Genomic DNA, 20,416 nt, shown 5'->3' with positions numbered 1-20,416 from the left:
ATAGTTTCATAGTAGCTAGAGTCGGAAGGGACCTAGGTAGATCATCTAGGCCGACCCCCTGCCTTAGCAGGAAAGAGCACCGGGGTCAGATGACCCCGGCAAGGTGCTCATCTAACTTCCTTTTAAAAATCCCCAGGCTAGGAGCCTGCACCACTTCCCCTGGAAGCTGGTTCCAGGCCCTAGCCGCCCTGACTGTGAAGTAGCGCCTCCTAATATCTAATCTAAACTTACCCTCCGCCAGTTTGTGACCGTTATTCCTGGTCACTCCTGGCAGCGCACGGGGGAACAGGGACTCCCCCAATACCTGCTGATCCCCCCTGACCAGTTTGTAGCAGGCCACAAGGTCCCCCCTTAACCTTCTCTTGTGGAGGCTAAACAGGTTCAGGTCCCGTAGCCTATCCTCATAAGGCCTGCCCTGCTGACCCCTGATCATACGAGTGGCCCTCCTCTGAACTCTTTCCATATTGTCCACGTCCCTCTTGAAGTGTGGCGCCCAGAACTGGACGCAGTACTCCAGCTGTGGCCTGACCAGTGCCGCATAGAGGGGGAGGATCACCTCCCTGGACCTGCTCGAGATGCATCTGTGGATGCATGACAGGGTACGATTGGCCTTCTTGACTGCCTCCCCACACTGCCGGCCCATGTTCATCGTGGAGTCAATGACGACTCCAAGATCCTTTTCCGTCTCCGTGCTGGCAAGAGGGGAGTTCCCCAACCTGTAAGTGTGGTGCCGGTTCTTCCTCCCCATGTGCAACACCTTGCACTTATCAGTGTTAAACCCCATCCTATTCTCATCCGCCCACCGTTGCAACCTGTCAAGGTCAGTTTGTAGCCTATTGCACCCTTCTAGTGCACCCACATCCCCCCACATCTTAGTGTCATCAGCAAACTTGAACAGGGTGCTTTCTACCCCCTCATCCAAGTCACTGATGAAGATGTTGAACAGTGCAGGCCCGAGGACCGAGCCCTGCGGAACCCCACTGCCCACATCCTTCCAGGTCGAGAAGAACCCATCCACTACCACCCTCTGGGTGCGGCCCTCCAACCAGCTGGCGACCCATTTGACCGTGTGGGCATCGACACCACAGTCTCCCAGCTTTTTGATGAGGACAGGGTGAGAGACAGTGTCGAAAGCCTTCCGGAAGTCCAAAAAGACTACATCCACAGCAACCCCTGCGTCTAATGATTTGGTGACCTGATCGTAAAAGGCCACCAGGTTGGTCTGACAAGACCTGCCACTGATGAACCCATGTTGGTTGCCCCTGAGCATGCATTCCCCCGCAAGGCCCTCCTGGATGTGTGCCAGGATAATTTTTTCAAAGAGCTTACCCGGGATTGAGGTCAGACTAACTGGCCTGTAATTTCCCGGGTCCTCTTTTTTTCCCTTTTTGAAGATAGGGACCACATTGGCCCTCTTCCAGTCCTCCGGCACCTCGCCAGAGCACCACGAGTGCTCATAGAGCCGTGCCAGGGGTCCCGCAATGACCTCAGCCAGTTCCTGTAGAACCCTAGGGTGAAGATCGTCCGGACCAGCGGACTTGAACACGTCCAGCCTCTCCAGAAGTACCCTAACTAACTCCTCACTAACCCTTGGCCCAGGCGTGTCTCTCTCGGGGCCCGAGGGGGGCCCAGCAGGGAGGTGGCTGAACTGGTCCCTACTTAGGAAGACAGAGGCAAAGAAATCGTTAAATATGTTAGCTTTGTCATCTGGCGTGATGACTAAGTTGCCCATCGTGTCCTGCAGGGGCCCCACATTACCCGGGACCCTCTTTTTACCCCCTATGTATTTGAAGAAGGACTTCTTATTGTCCTTAATCCGGGAAGCTAGTCCTATCTCCAACTCTGCCTTGGCCCTCCTGACTGCCCCCCTACATCCTCGGGCGACTATAACATAGTCCTTCTTGGCGATGACCCCATCTCTCCATTGGGTGTATGCCTCCCTTTTAGCAAGGAGACATTCCCGGATGCTCTTAGTGAGCCATGGGGGTTTATGTGCCCTCCTGCTCCCTTTGACCCTTGTTGGGATTACCTCCCTTTGGGCATGGAGGATCGTCTCCTTAAGGAGCAACCACTCACCTTCGACATCTGATTCCCTTCCCCTCTGGGTCCTCAGCGCTTCCCCAACGATCCTCCTTAGCTTGTTGAATAATAAATCCAGAAAAAGACATTATCCTAAATAATGGTCACTGAGATGATTGTTCTTACCTGGTCAGATATCCCCTTCCTCCTCTGGTCATCTAAGGTATCTGGATATATTACTTGGTCTCGGAGTGTCCCAAGGGTCATATATGGTCTCTGGAATTCAGTTGCGAATGGTAAGTACAACCTGACAGACCTTCATAATAGTCAACAAATACAGGCATAAAGGTCAGTATTAAGTATTATGGTACTTTGCTTTACCTGAGGAACATAAAACAACTTTCCCCTTTCAGGTTTGGTCAGTCGCCCACCAAACAGAGGCCACAACTATAACAAATGAAAAAGAAAGCTTTAACATTTAGAGAAAAAATTCTTTTAATTTAAAAAAAAAAAAAATACTGTTATTAGTGTAGCCTTACCTCACCAAGAACACGGAAAAGTGAACTCTTCCCACATCCATTTGGCCCACAAACCAGAACATTTGCACCAGATCGAACCTAAAACACAAATCAATGTATGACACTATTAATGGAATGTAAAAAGTCTGCATTGGTCCTGAGATATGCCAGGGTTTCCGTAGGCATGAGACCATCTTTTACATAATAAACTCAATTTTGGTAAACTAAAGAAGTCCACCTGACACTTTCTATGTACAGTGTGATGGTGGGGTAAAATTACTGCACACTTCATGCAACAAGATCAAAGTTTTGGGGTTTAAAGTAAGACAAGTTAATTCAGTTTCACTGTAAGAAGCTAATGGTCTTTTCAAGAGCCATCTTCAAGTTTTTTCAGTTTACTAGCCTCAATGAAGGCTGATAGCTAACTAATTGACAAGAGTTTGCTGGGTCCCACGTAAAAATTATAAAATGTGCATGATTCTCTAACTTGCGGACCAAGATCAACAAGTGGTGAGTTCAAGATCACACAGAAGTCACAGACAGGCGTTACATTTCTGCCAGGAAAACTGCTGCTCTCCTGCAAAAAACTACAAGTGCACAAGAGTCCACTTAATTTTTCACAGGGGAAACAGGCCTCTTCTGGGAGAAAGATCTTTCTAAGGAAGTCCTTCCTTATGGGAGAAATTATCTCGCAAGAAATAACATTTGTATGCTCCCTTACGAGACACCCTGGTCTGCAGAAGGGACGGGAATTCTTTTCCCACCCCACTCCCGTTGATCAGTCTGGGAGGCGAAGGGAGAACTGAGGCAATGCTTCTCGTCTCTTCCCCAAGCTGGGGACTGCCCAATTTGGGGAATGGGCTGGGGGCTTTGCCTGGATACTATCCTTCCCTCCCAGACCAGTCAAAAGCTTGTCTAAGTCTATCTCAACCATGCAGTTAGTTCAATTAAAAAAAATATATCACTCTCATACATCTGTGCCTCTCCCATTTATATCTTGCTTTTGTTATATGTCATCTCCAACTTTTGCATGCATTTTGCCTGCTTGAAGTATAAGTCTTCCATGGGTGGGACCATATCCCCTTGACACAGTAAGCATCACTGTCTAGGCACTATTTTATACAGTAGCCAAATTCCAGGAAAATTACTAAACTTTGAATTTACCAGATCAAGCTGATACTATACTTTTCAGATTAAGAACAGAAAAGGAATTATTTGGTTATCATGCTTTCCTTCAAGCCTAACAAAGGTCCACAAACTTCAAATAAGGCCCAAGAGTAATTATTCAAGAGTTAATATTTGTAGTACTATACACAAAACTTAAACTTGAGGTACTGGGGAGAAAATTAAAATGCAATCTAAACTTCATTTATATTACCTCTCTTAAAAGTTATAGTCTTATTTTCAACCTTAAAGCACATTTCAGCATATCAATACCTTTCAACTTCATTACAATTTTGACAGAAATTCTTGTTTTTCAGAATGACTTTTTTATTTTTAACATTAAATCTATAGCAGTAACTAGGATAGGAAAAAGTTGAGCTTTCAGTGCCACCTAGTGAGCTTACTACATAAAACAGAAGTTATGAAACTGAAACCTGATGCCTCATTTAAGCAACAGTCAACCTTAAATAATGCACCTAGTTCAAGTATTGGCACATTTCTGAAAGTGTAAATCAGCTGACGGAGCTCCTAGTGTGGGAACTCATGATGTGTCCCCATGGCTGGTAGCTGTGTCAGCTGATCAGAGCTTTCAGCTGTGAGGGGGTAGTGGATTGAGGGGGGAAAGCAAGCTCCCACAGCTGGGAGCTCTTCCAACAACTGCACCTCTCAGCCTCAGGGAAGAACCATCCGGTCCTGTGGCTGGGAGCACTATTAGCTAGTTAGCTGATCAGATCTCCTAGGCCTTGGGACACACCATGTGCTAACATGGCTGAATGCTCAAATCAGGTGACAGAGCTAACAGCTGCAGGGGTGTATGGTGCACCCTGGGGGCTCTGATCAGCTGACAAGGCTCCCAGCCACAGGGGCTCACCATGCACTCCCCATGGCTGGGAGCTCTGTCAGCTCATCAGGACTCAGCTGGGAGCATTCGTTGTGCTTCCCCAACTGGGAGTCCCAATCAGCTGACCCCAGCTCCCAGCCTCCAGAGCACACTCATGTGCTCCTGTGTGCTCTACAGGCTGGGAGCACTGCTCACAGGTTCAATTAAAATGTGACAGCAACCTGCCACAACATTTTTATACATATTTTGTTTAATAACTTTGTCCCTTATTCCTGGTTTTATTGCACCATTAATTGAATGAATATGTCCTAAATAGTGACTTGGCCACATAATTAACTGGTTAATCACATCTTAAGTACAATAGGTTTCAGATGCCTGAAAGTAGTTAGATAAACTGATAAACTTTTTTCACTATTCCTTGTTTTGATGGGAAGGAACCTTTTTTTAAATCTGATTACATCCTAAGCTGAATTCATTACACTAGGTTGTTCAAATTTCTGATCTATACCACAGCATTTCTAAATACGTAACATGCTTTTAGTTAGTTTAGAACTCAAATGTAGATTTTGATAGAAAAAGAGGTGATGTTTTACAGTTGAATTAAAGCATTTCTATTTTTAAAATTCACTAAAAGTTTCCCTTTCTACTCATGTAGACATTCACTTTTTGCATTAATTTGTGTACTTTCTGAAGAAAATATAAGATTGCAAAATGGGCAGACACTGTTGGTTATATGAAATCAAAAAGTGTTGAAAACATATACATGCATACACACCAGTCAAAATAAGATGTATATATGTAATGCTACAGCATCAGGCTAATGCAGGAGAACCTCAAAATGAAAGTTTTATATTGTATTGTCAAAAGGAAGTAAAATATAGAAAGCAGAATAAAAACTGCATTAAATTTGAAACATAGATTCGGAAAAAGAACCTCAGCTTTTAAAACCTAGTATCTGGTCAAGTAATACCAATAACAATTTTTGATAAAAATATGATTATAACATTGACAGCTACCTGAAAAACATGCCTTGTTTCTATTTTTTTCCTTCCTTCAAATTAATAGAGTAAATTTGTAGGAAAGTCACCTTAATATATTAGAACTTACCTCAAAGTTAAGATCTTTAATCAACACGTCTCCATTTGGTGTTATTAATGGGACATGATCAAACCTATGGGTAGAATTGACAAATTACTATTATTGAGTACATATATACTGAGTATGTATAGTGCTAATTTGTGAAATCTGTGGAAGCTGGTATCAAAAATATAGGCAGATGACTTACAGGTGAGTAGATGCACCCAGTCATTAAACCTTGACTGCTTTGTGGAATAGATTTCATAATGTATGTATTTTGCTTTGCTTTTTTAATAAACTGAAGAAGTAGGATATAATTTGACAGGCACTAACTGAAAGAACAGGCACAGGTATGTACTTATCAGATACCTCCAAAACACTTCAACTGTATATGGAAAATGTTAGGAAGTCAATGTAGAAATTCTAATCAGGAAAGATAAGGCTTAAGTACCAGGAAAAATAATAACCTGAGGCCTTAATAACATCAGAGCAGAAAAACTCTCTGTTCTCTAGACCCAACCTTTCCAATTAGTAGTAGTAGTAAAGAGTAAAATGGTTATGAACTGTTTTGTGGATTAGGGATTATGAGAAAAAATCTAGCAGATACTGAACATATGGAAGTAATACAATTAGCATCTTTATGACAGTATAAACAGACATTACAACTGTATTGCTGTCAAAGAATAATGATACAAGTTGTTACAATACAACTATTATGTTATATAATAGTGATTCTGTAAAGATACTAGTAGCAAAACCATTCCAACTTTAAAACTGCTTTATTCATGTCAAAGTTGGGGTGATCTAGGTAGCTTCTATTGCTACAGGATCATGCATATGTAACAGTTAGTATTAATGGCTGCTGTGTTTTCCCAAGCAGCAGCTCATCCTCTCTTTTTAAGTGGCTAAAATTTCTCTTTATCCGGACTTGTATTCATAGAGATACAAGGAAAAGTTACAAAGCCATAATTATTAAAGTGCTATCTATACATACTTGATAAGGTTATCAATATTGATGATTTCTCCAGAACCAGGTATCAAAGGAATAACTTGAGTTCTATCTGCATCTTAAATTAATAAACAAAATAAAACAAAAACAAGCATTAGAAAGTAGGTTTATGTATATCACAAAAAGAGTGTTAAATTAAACTTGTCACTTTTACCCTTTTCTTGTGATACCATGGTACGCTGATATTTGCCACTGTTCAACTCCTTTAATACTTGCATCAATTCTGTAATTCGAGCTGTGAAGCTGAAATGAATTAAGAATTAATCTTTAGAAATCTTATTTTATAATTAAATGGAGAAGGAAACCCCTAAAAATATTAAATTACAACTTTAAAATCATAATATTGGGAGGACTAGAATCACATTTCTGCAAGATGACTGAGGGTATAGTTTCTGAAAGTATGTTGCTTCAAAATGTATGCATTAATTATGTACAAGTTGATATCACAGACCTTTAGAATATAACTGCCTGAAACAGAATTACACTAAAGACCTCCCAACTCGAGTATTTAAACTCCATAACCTCTGTCATCCACAACTGCCTGTTAAATTGGTCAGATATTTTAAACTTTAAAAAGTATTATAATTTTTAATTTAAATATAGTTAAAATATCAGTATTCTGATACAAAATGTTAAATTGTGAACTTATTTACATACATATTATAAAACACAAATATATATATGGTGGTCAGTGCCAACCCATAGATAGTCAAAATATCTACTATTTTTCTGAATAAGATGACATTTAACCTGTAAATATTTAGACTGCTATACTAAGCAAATAAACACAGGCTTGTTTGGTGTTAACTTAGAAGTTCCATGTGTAAACAGAAAATACATTGGAGACATGAGTTGTATTTATCCAAAATAAGATAACTTTGATTAACCAGTATCACTCTTACCCAGCCAATCTGGTCATTTCACGGCCTGCTAGGACTATTCTGCCCAAAGCTTGAGACATTCTTAGTAACATTCTTCCACTCTGATAATAATCCTTAAGCAGCAAAATATAAACTGTTTAGTTATGTGAATTTCCAAAATTCAGGCAATCAGAATATTTATTTCTTATTTCTGTTCTATATTACTTACCTCCAATAGTTCTGCATGGTTACTATTTAGATGGCGAGGATGAGTTAGATTCAGAAATGGACGGCTAACAACAAGGTAACCAACCACAGTGGCAAGATCTGCAATATTTAAAGGTAAACATTTAACACAGTTTGTCATGTCAGAAGTAACAAACCACTAGCACTTTGTGACTACTTACATTTAGCAATGATGGTATCTATGAAACCCATAGAGAACCGGAACAAGATGAAATTATGCAAATGTTCCACCTGATAAAACACAGGAGAGAAAAATATAAAGTACATGCCAATATTTGCTATGTTGCCTGCAATTACTGCCACCAGAAAAGTAAATTAGATTATAAAAAATTACAGGCATACCTCGGAGATATTGCGGGTTCAGTTCCAGACCACCGCAATAAAGCGAATATCGCAATAAAGCGAGTCACACAAATGTTTTGGTTTCCCAGTGCATATCAAAGTTATGTTTACACTATACTGTAGTCTATTAAGTGTGCAATAGCATTATGTCTAAAAAAACAATGTACATACCTTAATTAAAAAATACTCTATTGCTAAAAAATGCTAACCATCATCTGAGCCTTCAGCAACTCATAATCTTTTTGCTGGTGGAGGGTCTTGCCTCAAAGTTGATGGCTGCTGACTGATCAGGGTGGTGGTTGCTGAAGGTTAGGGTGGCTGTGGCAATTTCTTAAAATAAGACAACAATGAAGTTTGCCGCATCGATTGACTCTTCCTTTCACGAAAGATTTCTCTGTAGCATGCGATGCTGTTTGATAGCATTTTACCCACAGTAGAACTTCTTTCAAAATTGGAGTCAATCCTCTCAAACCCTGCCGCTGCTTCATCAACTAAGTTTATGTAATATTCTAAATCCTTTGTTGTCATTTCAACAACGTTCACAGCATCTTCACCGGGAGTAGATTGCGTCTCAAGAAACCACTTTCTGTGCTCATCCATAAGAAGCAACTCCTCATCCATTAAAGTTTTATCATGAGATTGCAGCAATTCAGTCACATCTTCAGGCTCTACTTCTAATTCTAGTTCTCTTGCTATTTCCACCACATCTGCAGTTACTTTCTCCACTGAAGTCTTGAACCCCTCAAAGTCATCCATGACAGTTGGAATCAACTTCTTCCAAACTCCTGTTAATGTTGATATTTTGACCTCCTCCCATGAATCACGAATGTTCTTAATGGCATCTAGAATGGTGAATCCTTTCCAGAAGGTTTTCAATTTACTTTGCCCAGATCCATCAGAGGAATCACTGTCTATGGCAGCTGTAGCCTTACGAAATGTATTTCTTAAATAATAAGACTTGAAAGTCGAAATTACTCCTTGACCCATGGGCTGCAGAATGGATGTTGTGTTAGCAGGCATGAAAACAACATTAATCTTGTTCTACATCTCCATCAGAGCTCTTGGGTGACCAGGTGCATTGTCAGTGAGCAGTAATATTTTGAAAGGAATCTTTTTTTCTGAGCAGTAGGTCTCAACAGTGGGCTTAAAATATTCAGTAAACCATGTTGTAAACAGATGTGCTGTCATCCAGGCTTTGTTGTTCCATTTATAGAGCACAGGCAGAGTAGATTTAGCATAATTCTTAAGGGCCCTAGGATTTTCGGAATGGTAAATGAGCATTGGCTTCAACTTAAAGTCACCAGCTGCATTAGCCCCTAACAAGAAAGTCAGCCTGTCCTTTAAAGCTTTGAAGCCAGGCATTGACTTCTCCTCTCTAGCTATGAAAGTTCTAGATGGCATTTTCTTCCAATATAAGGCTGTTTCATCTACATTGAAAATCTGTTGTTTAGTGTAGCCACCTTCATCAATTATCTTAGCTAGATCTTCTGGATAACTTGCTGCAGCTTCTACATCAGCACTTGCTGCTTCACCTTGCACTTCTATGTTATGGAGACAGCTTCTTTCCTTAAACCTCATGAACCAACCTCTACTAGCTTCAAACTTTTCTTCTGCAGCTTCCTCACCTCTCTTAGCCTTCATAGAATTGAAGAGAGTTAGGGCCTTGCTCTAGATTAGGCTTTGGCTTAAGGGAAGGTTGTTGCTGGTTTGATCTTCTATCCAGACCACTAAAACTTTCTCCATATCAGCAATAAGGCTGTTTCGCTTTCTTATCATTCATGTGTTCACTGGAGTAGCACTTTTAATTTCCTTCAAGAACTTTTCCTTTGCATTCACAACTTGGCTAACTGTTTGGTGCAAGAGGCCTAGCTTTCGGCCTATCTCGGCTTTCGACATACCTTCCTCACTAAGCTTAATCATTTCTAGCTTTTGATTTAAAGTGAGAGACTTGCGACTCTTCCTTTCACTTGAACACTTAGAAGCCATTGTAGGGTTATTAATTGGCCTAATTTCAATATTGTTGTGTCTCAGGGAATAGGGAGGCCCGAGGAGAGGGAGAGAGATGGGGGAATGGCCGGTCGGTGGAGCAGTCAGAACACACACAACATTTATCGATTAAGTTTGCCGTCTTATATGGGCGCGGTTCGTGGCACCCCAAAACAATTACAATAGTAACATCAAAGATCACAGATCACCATAACAAATATAATAATAATGAAAAAGTTTGAAATATTGTGAGAATTACCAAAATGTGACACAGAAACAAGAAGTGAGTAAATGCTGTTGGAAAAATGGCGCCGATGGAAAAATGGCGCCGATAGACTTACTCAACACAGGGTTGCCACAAACCTTCAATTTGTAAAAAACGCAATATCTGCAAAGTGCAATAAAGTGAAGTGCAATAAAACGAGGTATGCCTGTAATTAGATTTGTAATAAGTCACAAAGGCCCCAGTAAGGATTGCAACCTCATTGGGTCGGACCACGGGTTCTCAAACCGTGTGTTGCGGGCAACTTAAAAGGGAGGCGCAAACTTAACCCAAGGGGTACAGCGGCGTGGGAAGCGGCATGCAGTGGTGGCATGGAAGGGTGGATGGCAGTGGCAGCTGCTGAGCGTGAACTCCCCGTCCCCTGCCACAATTGGGATCCGCCATCTAGCACTTGGGATCATGGTATCACAAAGTTTGAGAACCCCTGGGTTAGACACTACATAAATACATACAGACAACTGTCCCTGCATACAAGAGCTTACCAACCAATCTACTAAAAAACACAAAACTGAGTAACAAGGAAGAAAAGGAAAACATATGGGTAGTAGAAAAAAAGAGGACATAAGAAGAGTGTAACAGGGGACTAGCCCCTGTTACAAAGAGTACAGAAAGAAGACCAGAAAGTAGGCCTGGTCTCTTTAAGATCAGGACCTTTTGGACCAACAAGGGCCAGATGCACATGACTGGGGGGGGAGCAGCTTGGAAGGATAAAAGCTCACCCTGCAGAGGGGTTGGGGTAGTGGGGCCTTGACCAAGGAAAAGGCCAGATTGCCAGCCAGGAGGACAGCAGACCCAGCCAAACCCTGTAAGTAGCCCCAAAAGGGGGAGAAGTTTCATTGAAGTTTTCTTTTTTTGTTGATTTGGTAAACTATCGGTTCATGGGCTAGAGCCCCGAGGTGGGGAAGAAGTTTATGTTGAATATTTTTTCTTTTGTTTGACAGACATCCAGTGGACTAGGAGTGGCTGTAAGGGGAGATGCGTAACTGCAGGATAGGGTGTCCCAACACCGCCTAACTTACTTCCCAGGAGGAAGCAGGGGGAGCTGCTGCTGACAGCTTGAGGGCCTGCGGCAGTGATGCAAGACTAAGTAAGGTGGCGCCAAAGTCCAGAGTCTTGGGTTCTAACCCCAGAGGGCTGGAAACCCTGGATTAGCCAAGAGCCTGAAACTCTGAACTGAGAGGCATAGATTTAGGAACCAGACTGCAAGACAGAAGGAAACTGGAAGAGGCAACGATCTAATCAGAAAACCCAGGACAATACCCAATACTAGGAACCCCACCAGGCAGTGAGACACAACCTCAAGCCCTCCCCCCACCCTTCCACTTTGAGCAGCTGTAAGACTTCCCGTATTAATGCTTTTCCCAACAAGGGGTGGCAGATGAGCAGGACAGGGAAGACTCTGAGTAGGGCAGGGAGGCAGGACAGGCTGCAACAGGTGGAGGGATCCCCTTCCCCCTGCCACAAAGTGAAAAAGGTCACTTTTGGGTAGAGTTGCTCTGGCTTCAAATAATCAGCAAACGTGAAGTAAGTAAATAATGAGCTAAACCTAAACTAAAACACCTAGGCATAGTTATTGTCTGATATTTATATACTGTTCTATAATAGGTATCACAACATAAATGGCCCGTAGGAGGAATTTAAGTAGTTGATAATGATTTTATTGGCTGCCTCTCCAAGATGGTACAACATGCAAGCAGAATAAAGTATGGAGGTGTTTTAAGTAGACAGACAACTGCTGAATTTAGCATAAACTAGCAGAGAAAGGGAACAAGAGTGGATAGATACTGGAACAAACAGCTGAAGACTGTGAAACTGATTACACATAGTTTAAGATGTGATCTGATGGGAAAGAGACAACCAGCAAATGGATTCAATGGTAGCAAACAGGTATATTACACAAGCAGAATTACAGAACCAGGAAAAGAGCTATAGCAGCAGGGCTGGGGTTTTTTTTAATGAACTCAAAAGAAGCAAAAGGGCAAGAGGTTCAACCAACCAGCATGGGAAATGACAGCTGACTAAAGAGCTTCAGGAGAAGTTGTTTAATATTACACTTTGTATGCATTCCCCAGTGCATTTCTGCTATGAGCAAGAAAGGCCCACTGCTTTCACCCTTTTCCTCACAGCCATGTAGCTTATTCTTTTTGATGAATATACAGTAAAAGCTGTGTTATCCGGCACTTTACCATCTGGAACACTTTATTAACTGGCATCTATCCCACCATGGCAATTCCCGTTTCACCACCATGAGCTGAGTCCCCACAGCCCAGGCAAAGCAGCCTGCACATGGCCCCCCTCCCTGTCCCCTGGCCCACTGATGCCAGGGGGTGAAAAACCTGGCAAACCAGATGTGGCAGGAAGGGCATCAGCCTGAACAGGCAAAGACACCTCCAACCCACCAGGCTGGAGATAAACATAACTCTCAGATAACCAGTATACTTGATTAACTGGCACCCCCCATTTCCCCTGGATGCCGGATAACAGAGCTTTTACTATACAATCTATCTTCCTGAATAGAATATGACAGGGGTATCAAACTCACACAGTCCTCTGGGCTGGATCTGGATCCAGATCATGGAGCTCCTCACAGTCTGGATCCAGATAATGGTGCTTCTTGTGGTCCCAGATCCAGATCCACAACTGGCAGTAGGGCAAGTGGTGTCAGGGAGCCATGAGGGTTAATGCAGTCATTGTTCAGTCCTCATTACCACATACGTTCCCAGTGGAGCTCTGTACATCAGATTCGGCGGCAGGCCCCAACCCTGAATTCCCAGTCCCCTCTCAGAGCCCCACAGGCCAAACAGCATAGCTCTGATTAATAGATCCAGCTCAGAGGTCATGTATTTGATACCCCTGGAATACAAGATGCATGCTTTTTTCCTGCCACAAAATTGACATTTTACTCGGTTAATTAACAAAATAATGGGCAGCTATACTTCATCTGGGTCCAACCACCACAGGAACCCAAGACTGCTCCAAAATCGGCCCTCTCCCATTAGCGAAGCTATCATTCTTTTGCCCAGAGGCACTATTGCAAGTCTGTATAATATGTAGTAAAAATCATTTCAGTTACAGTAGCAAATCACTCACTCACTGAAGTAAAGATTAGGCTGTTAGGACATATTAGAAATTCAGAGTTAAAATTCTTAGAATCCAAGTGATTTTGGTGCACGTGCTCCAAAACAGCTGATGGTGGGGTTCCCTCAAAGTCCTTTCACCAATGTAGTTCTGGCTGAAGGACAGAATGAACAGAAACAAAGCAACCAGCACTTCTGAACCATCATGACAATATTCCTTACAATGTTTACAGTTTAAAAAGTTAGCATTTATGATATTCAGATCTTACCAGTTTACGAAAGGTTTTATGAATGGTCTGTTTTTCTCTTACATTGCCATTATAAAAAGCAATTTCTTCACTAAAAGATAAAAAAACCATATATTAAATTTCTTTACCCAAACATTCCACAAGACAAAGGCTTAGCTATAAAAATGAAGTTTTAGAAAACAGCTGCATTTAAATTAACTTGTGAACAAGGAGGAGTTTAATATTAACCACAAGAAAACAGTAAGACATAGTTTGTCTTTTAAAATGAGCAATGAAATGGAATTTTCCCACTAGCTGGTGGTCTGCAAAATTATGTAAACCTTGGTTTCAAAATTAATGAGTTCTGCTAGATTTTTACAATTTACTCGAATAGTTTTCTTCCATCTGCTTTGTAGGACAATGATACTGCTTACAAAAAAAATCCTATTTACAGCTATTCTCCAAACAAATCCATACCTATTTGTGATAAGACGTGAGTTGACATATCTGTACTCCCCTTCATATTTTTGTTCAATAATGGTCATCTTACCAATGGGTCTCCTCAAACGTGTGAGGAAAAACCCTGAAACAATCAAGTAGGCCATCATGGTTGCTGGACCCTATAAACAGTAAATAAATAAATAAAAATAAGGACCCTACAATCAAAGGGTCTCAAATATTCCAGCTTTTACATACCAAATGAACTATGCCCATCAGAGGCTCCTTTAATTCTTCCATTCCTCCCCACAAGCTGCCCTTGAGCACTCTTCTAATCCCTTCTGTTTCAGCAACTCACTCAATTCCCTGTCATGCTAAGGATTCTGTTTCCCACTAACCTCCTTCAATTTTCTACCTGCCTCATATCCACCCTCCTATTCCTGATTTCCTCATCACCGCCATTTCCTCCCATCATTCCTCTCCAAACACTGCTATGCTCCCTTCCCCTCCACCAAGTCCCTAGTGATTCCACCCTCCAACCTCTCTTGATTTCTCCCTTCTCACCTGTCCATTCTCTACGTCATTATTTCACCCATAACATTCTCAGCCTTTATTCCCTGCCTGCCACAAACAACTTTTACTGTTAAAACAGATTTGAAATTTCAGATTTAAACCACTTAGCACCATTACAAAATACCCCTAAAAAGGCACTTTCATTGTTCACATTTAGTAAAAAGTACAGCAAACAGCGTTAGCCATTAAGGAAGCAACACTTGACAGCAATTGCACAGTGGAATGCAAGACTTATCCTTCTTAGTTATTATATGCGTAGAAAAACAATAGTTGTATCTCAGATTCAAACTATTTAACGGTAATCTTGAGAACGTAAAATAAATACATGAGAGCTTGTATTCATTCTTTTAAATGTTTTAAGAAATCTAAGATGTCACTTCACTTGTATCCTTATTATAAAATGTCCTAAACCCTACCTAAGAAATAGCTCAGCTCTCCTTTGTTGGAGTAATTTGCATAGAAATAGGAAACACATTTTTGCTGAATGTAGGCTCCCTTGATACAAGACCTTGATCCAGCTAGAAAGAGTACTACATTAAAATGGGACTTGTGTAACCACTGAAAGGAAACAAAGAACTTGTTTGTCTTTCTAGAAGTCAGCTATCCGCTTAAATGAGATCAGAGAATTTGGAGACTGTCTATTTTATTTTGACACAAAACAGAAACCTTTAATAACATTTCAGAATTAGCATGAAAGCAAAACAGATTATATCTTTTCTTTCTTTTCAAATAATGAGTGATCCTAAGATTAGTAATTCAATACACAAAGGGACAGAATAGCTAAAAAAATTAGTGTTTGCTTACTTACATGTAAATAAACAGCATAAAACCAGTTAATTTACCTGAGCTCCAATTGCACTTGTTAGCTTGAAGATATACAAAACTATATCCAAAAATGGCTGTAACCAAAACGGGACAGTATTAGAATACAGAGAAAAAACATGTATGTAAAAATCCATAAGAAACAGATACTTCTGCATATTAAAATTGGCACGTGCTACAATTAACATGCTACAAAACAAGGACTCAGATAAATTAGAATCCAGAAACAAAAGCAATATCCTAATCTGCCTGACAGTTCAGCTTGATATATGGTCAAAAGAATAGTGACATCACATAAGCTTAATACTCATTTTCAAGCCATCTGTAAAGTATATAAACATTTTGTTAAGATTATTATATGGCATCTTTTGGCTCAACTGCTGAGCAGAAGTGGGCAAAATCCCATTCTTACAAAAATGATCCTTCAGCATACGGTGCATTGGATGAAAGAAATGGCACACAGATAGCTATGCATTTGGCATAAAGAATACCCTACCTGAAGGACAGGATAGATATCTTACAAAAGACTGTTGTAATACTAATGGATTGCCATTCATCATGGGTGACATTTTCAAAGTCCAAACATCCTAAGCTCAGGTTCTATTGCCAGCTACTATATACTAGGCAAGCTGTAGTTCTGAAAACCCTGCCTTTAGGCAATACAGATCATATACTAAGAACTTTAGTGAGATACATCTGCTAATATATTTAGGCTCTAGGAATTAAGTGTGCCTGTCTGCTTGCATAAGTTTATAAGGGTATCCCTTGCACATTCAATACGCTACAAAAAAAAATTAACTCACCATTCATGAATTATTGTAAAGATGCTTAAGAGTGGTCAAACAATTACTACATGTGATAGAAGCCAAAGTGAAAGGGGTTTTGCTATTAATACACATATAATTTTTGCTAACTTCCAGAATGTAAAAATAGGATAGCCTTCTTTTAATGACCCATAAGTGTCAGACCTGTGAAAAAAAGGTCTTAAGAAGTCAGTATTCTAGACCAGTGTTTTTAACCTTTTTTTCATTTGCGGGCCCCTAAAAAATTGTGACTGGAGGTGTGGGCCCCTCTGAATTGTAACTGCAGGTATCACAGAGTTTTGATAGATCATAGTCATCTTTTGCAGACTCCTTAAACAGTCTGTGGATTCCCAGGGATCTGCAGACCAGAGGTTGAAAACCACTATTCTAGAAGGTCACCTACCTAATCTTACTAAGCAGAGGGAAGGAAAGGGGGAACAGCTCATTTCTTGTAAATGCATACAATGAGTGCAGTAAATTAGACCATTGTTACATGTTATTGATGTTTTCCCCCACCTCTGGTTTGAAGGTTCATACCAGGAGAGGTATGAACTGGAACTTAAGAAGTACTGCACATTAGCAGTGTACGTAATAAACATACTAAATTCAATACAAAATTCTCTCGACTTATTCCCAGATTACTATAACTATCCTAGAATCAATGCAGTTAACTGCACTGTAGTGTACACGCTTACATTTTAAGAAAATAGTCAACTGAATGACTGTTTCCTTTTCATTGTCAGGTTAGGATTTTTTAAAAATATATTATTTCTAGCCTCATTATTAACATAACGTATAAAACAATGTCAAGTATTTTAGGAGTTTTGTTTATTTTGCCTGCTTCACTCAGCTTGGTAAATGAGAAAAGGTTGATAACCGCTGTTCTAGAACATTTAAGTGCAAAAGTAAGTGATAATAGGCAGAGGTGGTGTTCATCTTTATACGACTTCTTGCATATAATTAAACAAAAATGAAATGTTACCAGTTTCTAATATGTGGGTTACAAATACTACAAGGAAATGTTCTATACATTTTTGTTAAAGAAAAGTGTTTGTAAAAACACTTACGATGATGTTAGAATTTGAAAAATACATTAACCTTCTACAGCTAGGTCTGAACTAGATGACACCATTGGAGAATCATAAGTACTGTGTTTATTCACTACAAATCCACCACTGCTTGAACAAACAGTTCTATAGAATGTATATAGAAGTACATTTCAGAAACCTATTTTTTCAAGACTTAATTTTTTTAATAAGAGCTATAACAATGTCAGATAAGTCTACAGAACGAGAGCTCCTATGTCACCTCCACAGCTAATTTGTTGAATAGCAAGTCACCCTAGTAACTATTTGAAGGCTGCTTGCCCACTAATACAAAGAAAAACTATTAATATGCCTACAGGATATTAATTAAACCATTAATATGCCTACACTGTTATTCCTCTACTCCACAGCCAGACATCATACTTGAAACACTTAGGTATAAAGAGGAAAACACCTTATTTACCTTATTCTGATCAGATTATATGTATACATAAAGTCCAGGAGAAACTAGCAAATTTAAAATGTGAATTTTCTTTCCCGTCAGCTTATTTATAAGACCACTGTCCCTCTTATGCTTCAGCTGACACATAAAAATATCAAAAGATAACCAAAGGAAAATAAGCTACAGTTTAAAAGAAGGACATGGAAGTATAAACAAATGGTAAAAAGAAAGCACTTCAGGAACATTATTCTGTACAAATGGTATAGCACATTAAATAAATGGTAGACTCTCTTATATACAATCTTTTTATATTCAAATGATCAGCTTGAGCTTTGACAAAATTAAACACTAAACATTTATTCAAAGCGATTTAATATTCCTCAACTACCTTAAATGTTGGCACTGTATTCAGTGATTCAGAATGAGAACTATGCATTAAAGGTTCATTAAAGGAACTCACCTTGCTAAGGTTTGAATACAGGTCCACTACACTGTTACAGAATTTTTCCACATCCTGTGTAAGTAGTTGATCTGGATTGGCTATTCTGTTGTCCAGATTTCCCATTTTGTAATATGTGTAAGCCCTAAAGCAGAAACAAAGCAATGACTAAGAAAAATCTGCACTAGGGCTTTTACTTAATTAAATAATTCAAAAAGGATTTAAAAAGTAGCTGAAAGCTGAACGGCAGTTCAGAACATTATAATGCCTAATAACAACACCATTTATTGTTTAATTAGTTAAGTGCATTTCATCAGAAACTTAAAACAAATCTAGCAGCCTGAGTGTTTCAAAAAATTAGAAATGAACACTTACTGCAGATATTCCTCATAGAGGTATTTGGTAAGCCTTACTCGGAAACAAAGTTTAAGTTCATTTAATCCATATTTCAGGAAGTTATTCACCAGAGAGATCTAAGAACAAATAGCAGTAAATTAATATAAACAAGCCCCTCAACTGTATTAAATGTATTGTCCAGTTTGCTTTATTACACTGGCAAAAAACTGGTTTAGCTAAACAAACCTGGTCAACTTAAATCAATCTTCACACTAAGACATAGATCAGGCAAACATGATCTCATTCAACATGGTCTCATTCAAGCCAATGACACTATGTACATACTTGAAGGCAAGCATGCGCATAAATGTTTGCAGGATCATGGACTATGATATTTAAAAGCGGTGAATCAAATCAATACATACCAGACATGCTGCAGCACTCACAGAATTTTAAATGGATTTTAATGTGTCAAGATACCTTTTTTAAAACTTTGTTCTACAATCAAACTTTTCACTCTTGCAATCAGTTCTAAAATGCATCTGGCCTCTCATGACTTCCACCTTAAAATGTTATCATCTTGTTTTGCAGGGTATTTTAAAATTTAAATACATTTCTGTTAGTTTGTATAAAATGTCCCCCTTTCATGCTGGGGTTATTTGAATAACACCTGTTAATACCCCTAATACTTGTAAGCAGGCTGTGAGTAAGGAAAAGAAGAAAGAAAAGGAACAATTTTAAAATTGTAAGTTATTGAGAATATAGTTGCTTGTACAAATTTTGCCTTCAATTCTAATCATTATTTTAAAAAATATATATATATGGCATTTAACTCTCTGATCTCATGTCTCGACAGCTTACAGAGAGCTATCATAGTTGACTGACAAGAGAGATTTTAAGTAATTATTTTAACTGACAACAGACAAAGCTGGGATCCCAACAAAGTTATGTCAATTTTACTGCCTCAATGGGCAATCAAACCTGAGTTCATACACTTGGTCGTTTCTTATAGCCAGAAAATGAAACCAATTTCTAGATGTGACATGCCATAAAACAGCTCATTTTTGAGAGCTTTGAAAAACCTTACTTGGAATCTCTTTATAATTTCTAAATTCATATTTTAAATTATTTTTATCAAAGAGATGGCAACAAAAAAACACTTACAGCAGGCATTGCAGCGATGAAGTTGAACAAATATTTCTTGAAATCTTTTCTGCTGCGACCAATGATAGCACTGCAAACCACCACATGCTAAATGTTAGTTGCAAAAGAAGCAAAACTTATATATATCAGTGTATCCAAAGTTGAGGGTGAATGGGGAGGCCAGACTATGTCATGAATCACAGGGGAAAGATTGCTATGGAAACCTGTAGTACCAACTGTGGTATTAACCAAACGCGATAGTTGGTTTGGTGAAAGCCATTTACCTTCTCTTCCTTCTCCTGCTGTGACCATATCACAAATGGCTACAGAAACAACTACTGTATACAGGTTGCCATCCCCAATGGCATTCAGTTGAGCCTCAGGTAGACTTCATCACTCCCCAACAGCATCATACAGATTTTGGGTAAGAGGAAGGAAGGAACAAAACCAAAAGAATAAAAAGGAAAAAAGTAAAGACAGCAAGAAAAAAATAAGAGAAGGGGCAGAAGGAGGGGTTGCCTGTCCCTCTTGGCCTGTGCATGAAAGATTTAAAGAATGGAACAGATGAGACCAAAGATAATATATTTTTAAACTATGATAGAAGCTGAGATGCGAAGAAGTAAATGGACAGAAAGCTAAAACTGGGTGAAGAGGACAGAATCATCTGTCAATCCACTGCAACAGAGTGGATCATCCACCGCAATATTTGTAGTCATTGCTCCAAG

At 39.7% G+C, this 20,416-nt stretch overlaps 1 protein-coding gene across 3 annotated transcripts in view; it reads right to left on the bottom strand.

The window, feature by feature from the left end:
- Positions 1 to 20,416, bottom strand: part of ABCD3 (ATP binding cassette subfamily D member 3) — a 66,255-nt gene that overhangs the window by 13,422 nt on the left and 32,417 nt on the right. For 2 of the 3 annotated variants that reach the window (XM_090047259.1, XM_090047260.1), the window contains exons 5-19: positions 19,713 to 19,782; positions 18,588 to 18,685; positions 18,234 to 18,357; positions 15,503 to 15,559; positions 14,127 to 14,269; positions 13,692 to 13,761; positions 7,896 to 7,965; positions 7,718 to 7,815; positions 7,531 to 7,622; positions 6,783 to 6,871; positions 6,614 to 6,686; positions 5,650 to 5,713; positions 2,559 to 2,636; positions 2,401 to 2,466; positions 2,206 to 2,295 (exon numbers count right to left, since the gene is read on the bottom strand). In XM_090047259.1, coding sequence (XP_089903385.1) covers positions 2,206 to 2,295; positions 2,401 to 2,466; positions 2,559 to 2,636; positions 5,650 to 5,713; positions 6,614 to 6,686; positions 6,783 to 6,871; positions 7,531 to 7,622; positions 7,718 to 7,815; positions 7,896 to 7,965; positions 13,692 to 13,761; positions 14,127 to 14,269; positions 15,503 to 15,559; positions 18,234 to 18,357; positions 18,588 to 18,685; positions 19,713 to 19,782 — 1,282 coding nt within the window. The remainder of the gene's footprint in view (positions 1 to 2,205; positions 2,296 to 2,400; positions 2,467 to 2,558; positions 2,637 to 5,649; positions 5,714 to 6,613; positions 6,687 to 6,782; positions 6,872 to 7,530; positions 7,623 to 7,717; positions 7,816 to 7,895; positions 7,966 to 13,691; positions 13,762 to 14,126; positions 14,270 to 15,502; positions 15,560 to 18,233; positions 18,358 to 18,587; positions 18,686 to 19,712; positions 19,783 to 20,416) is intronic. The other variant, XM_090047261.1, reaches the window with a different exon arrangement.

The sequence above is a fragment of the Crocodylus siamensis genome, chromosome 5 (genome assembly GCF_052110815.1).
Source record: "Crocodylus siamensis isolate JL-2025a chromosome 5, ASM5211081v1, whole genome shotgun sequence".
Taxonomy (NCBI): Eukaryota; Metazoa; Chordata; order Crocodylia; family Crocodylidae; genus Crocodylus; species Crocodylus siamensis.
This window is presented reverse-complemented; position numbering and strand designations above follow the sequence as displayed.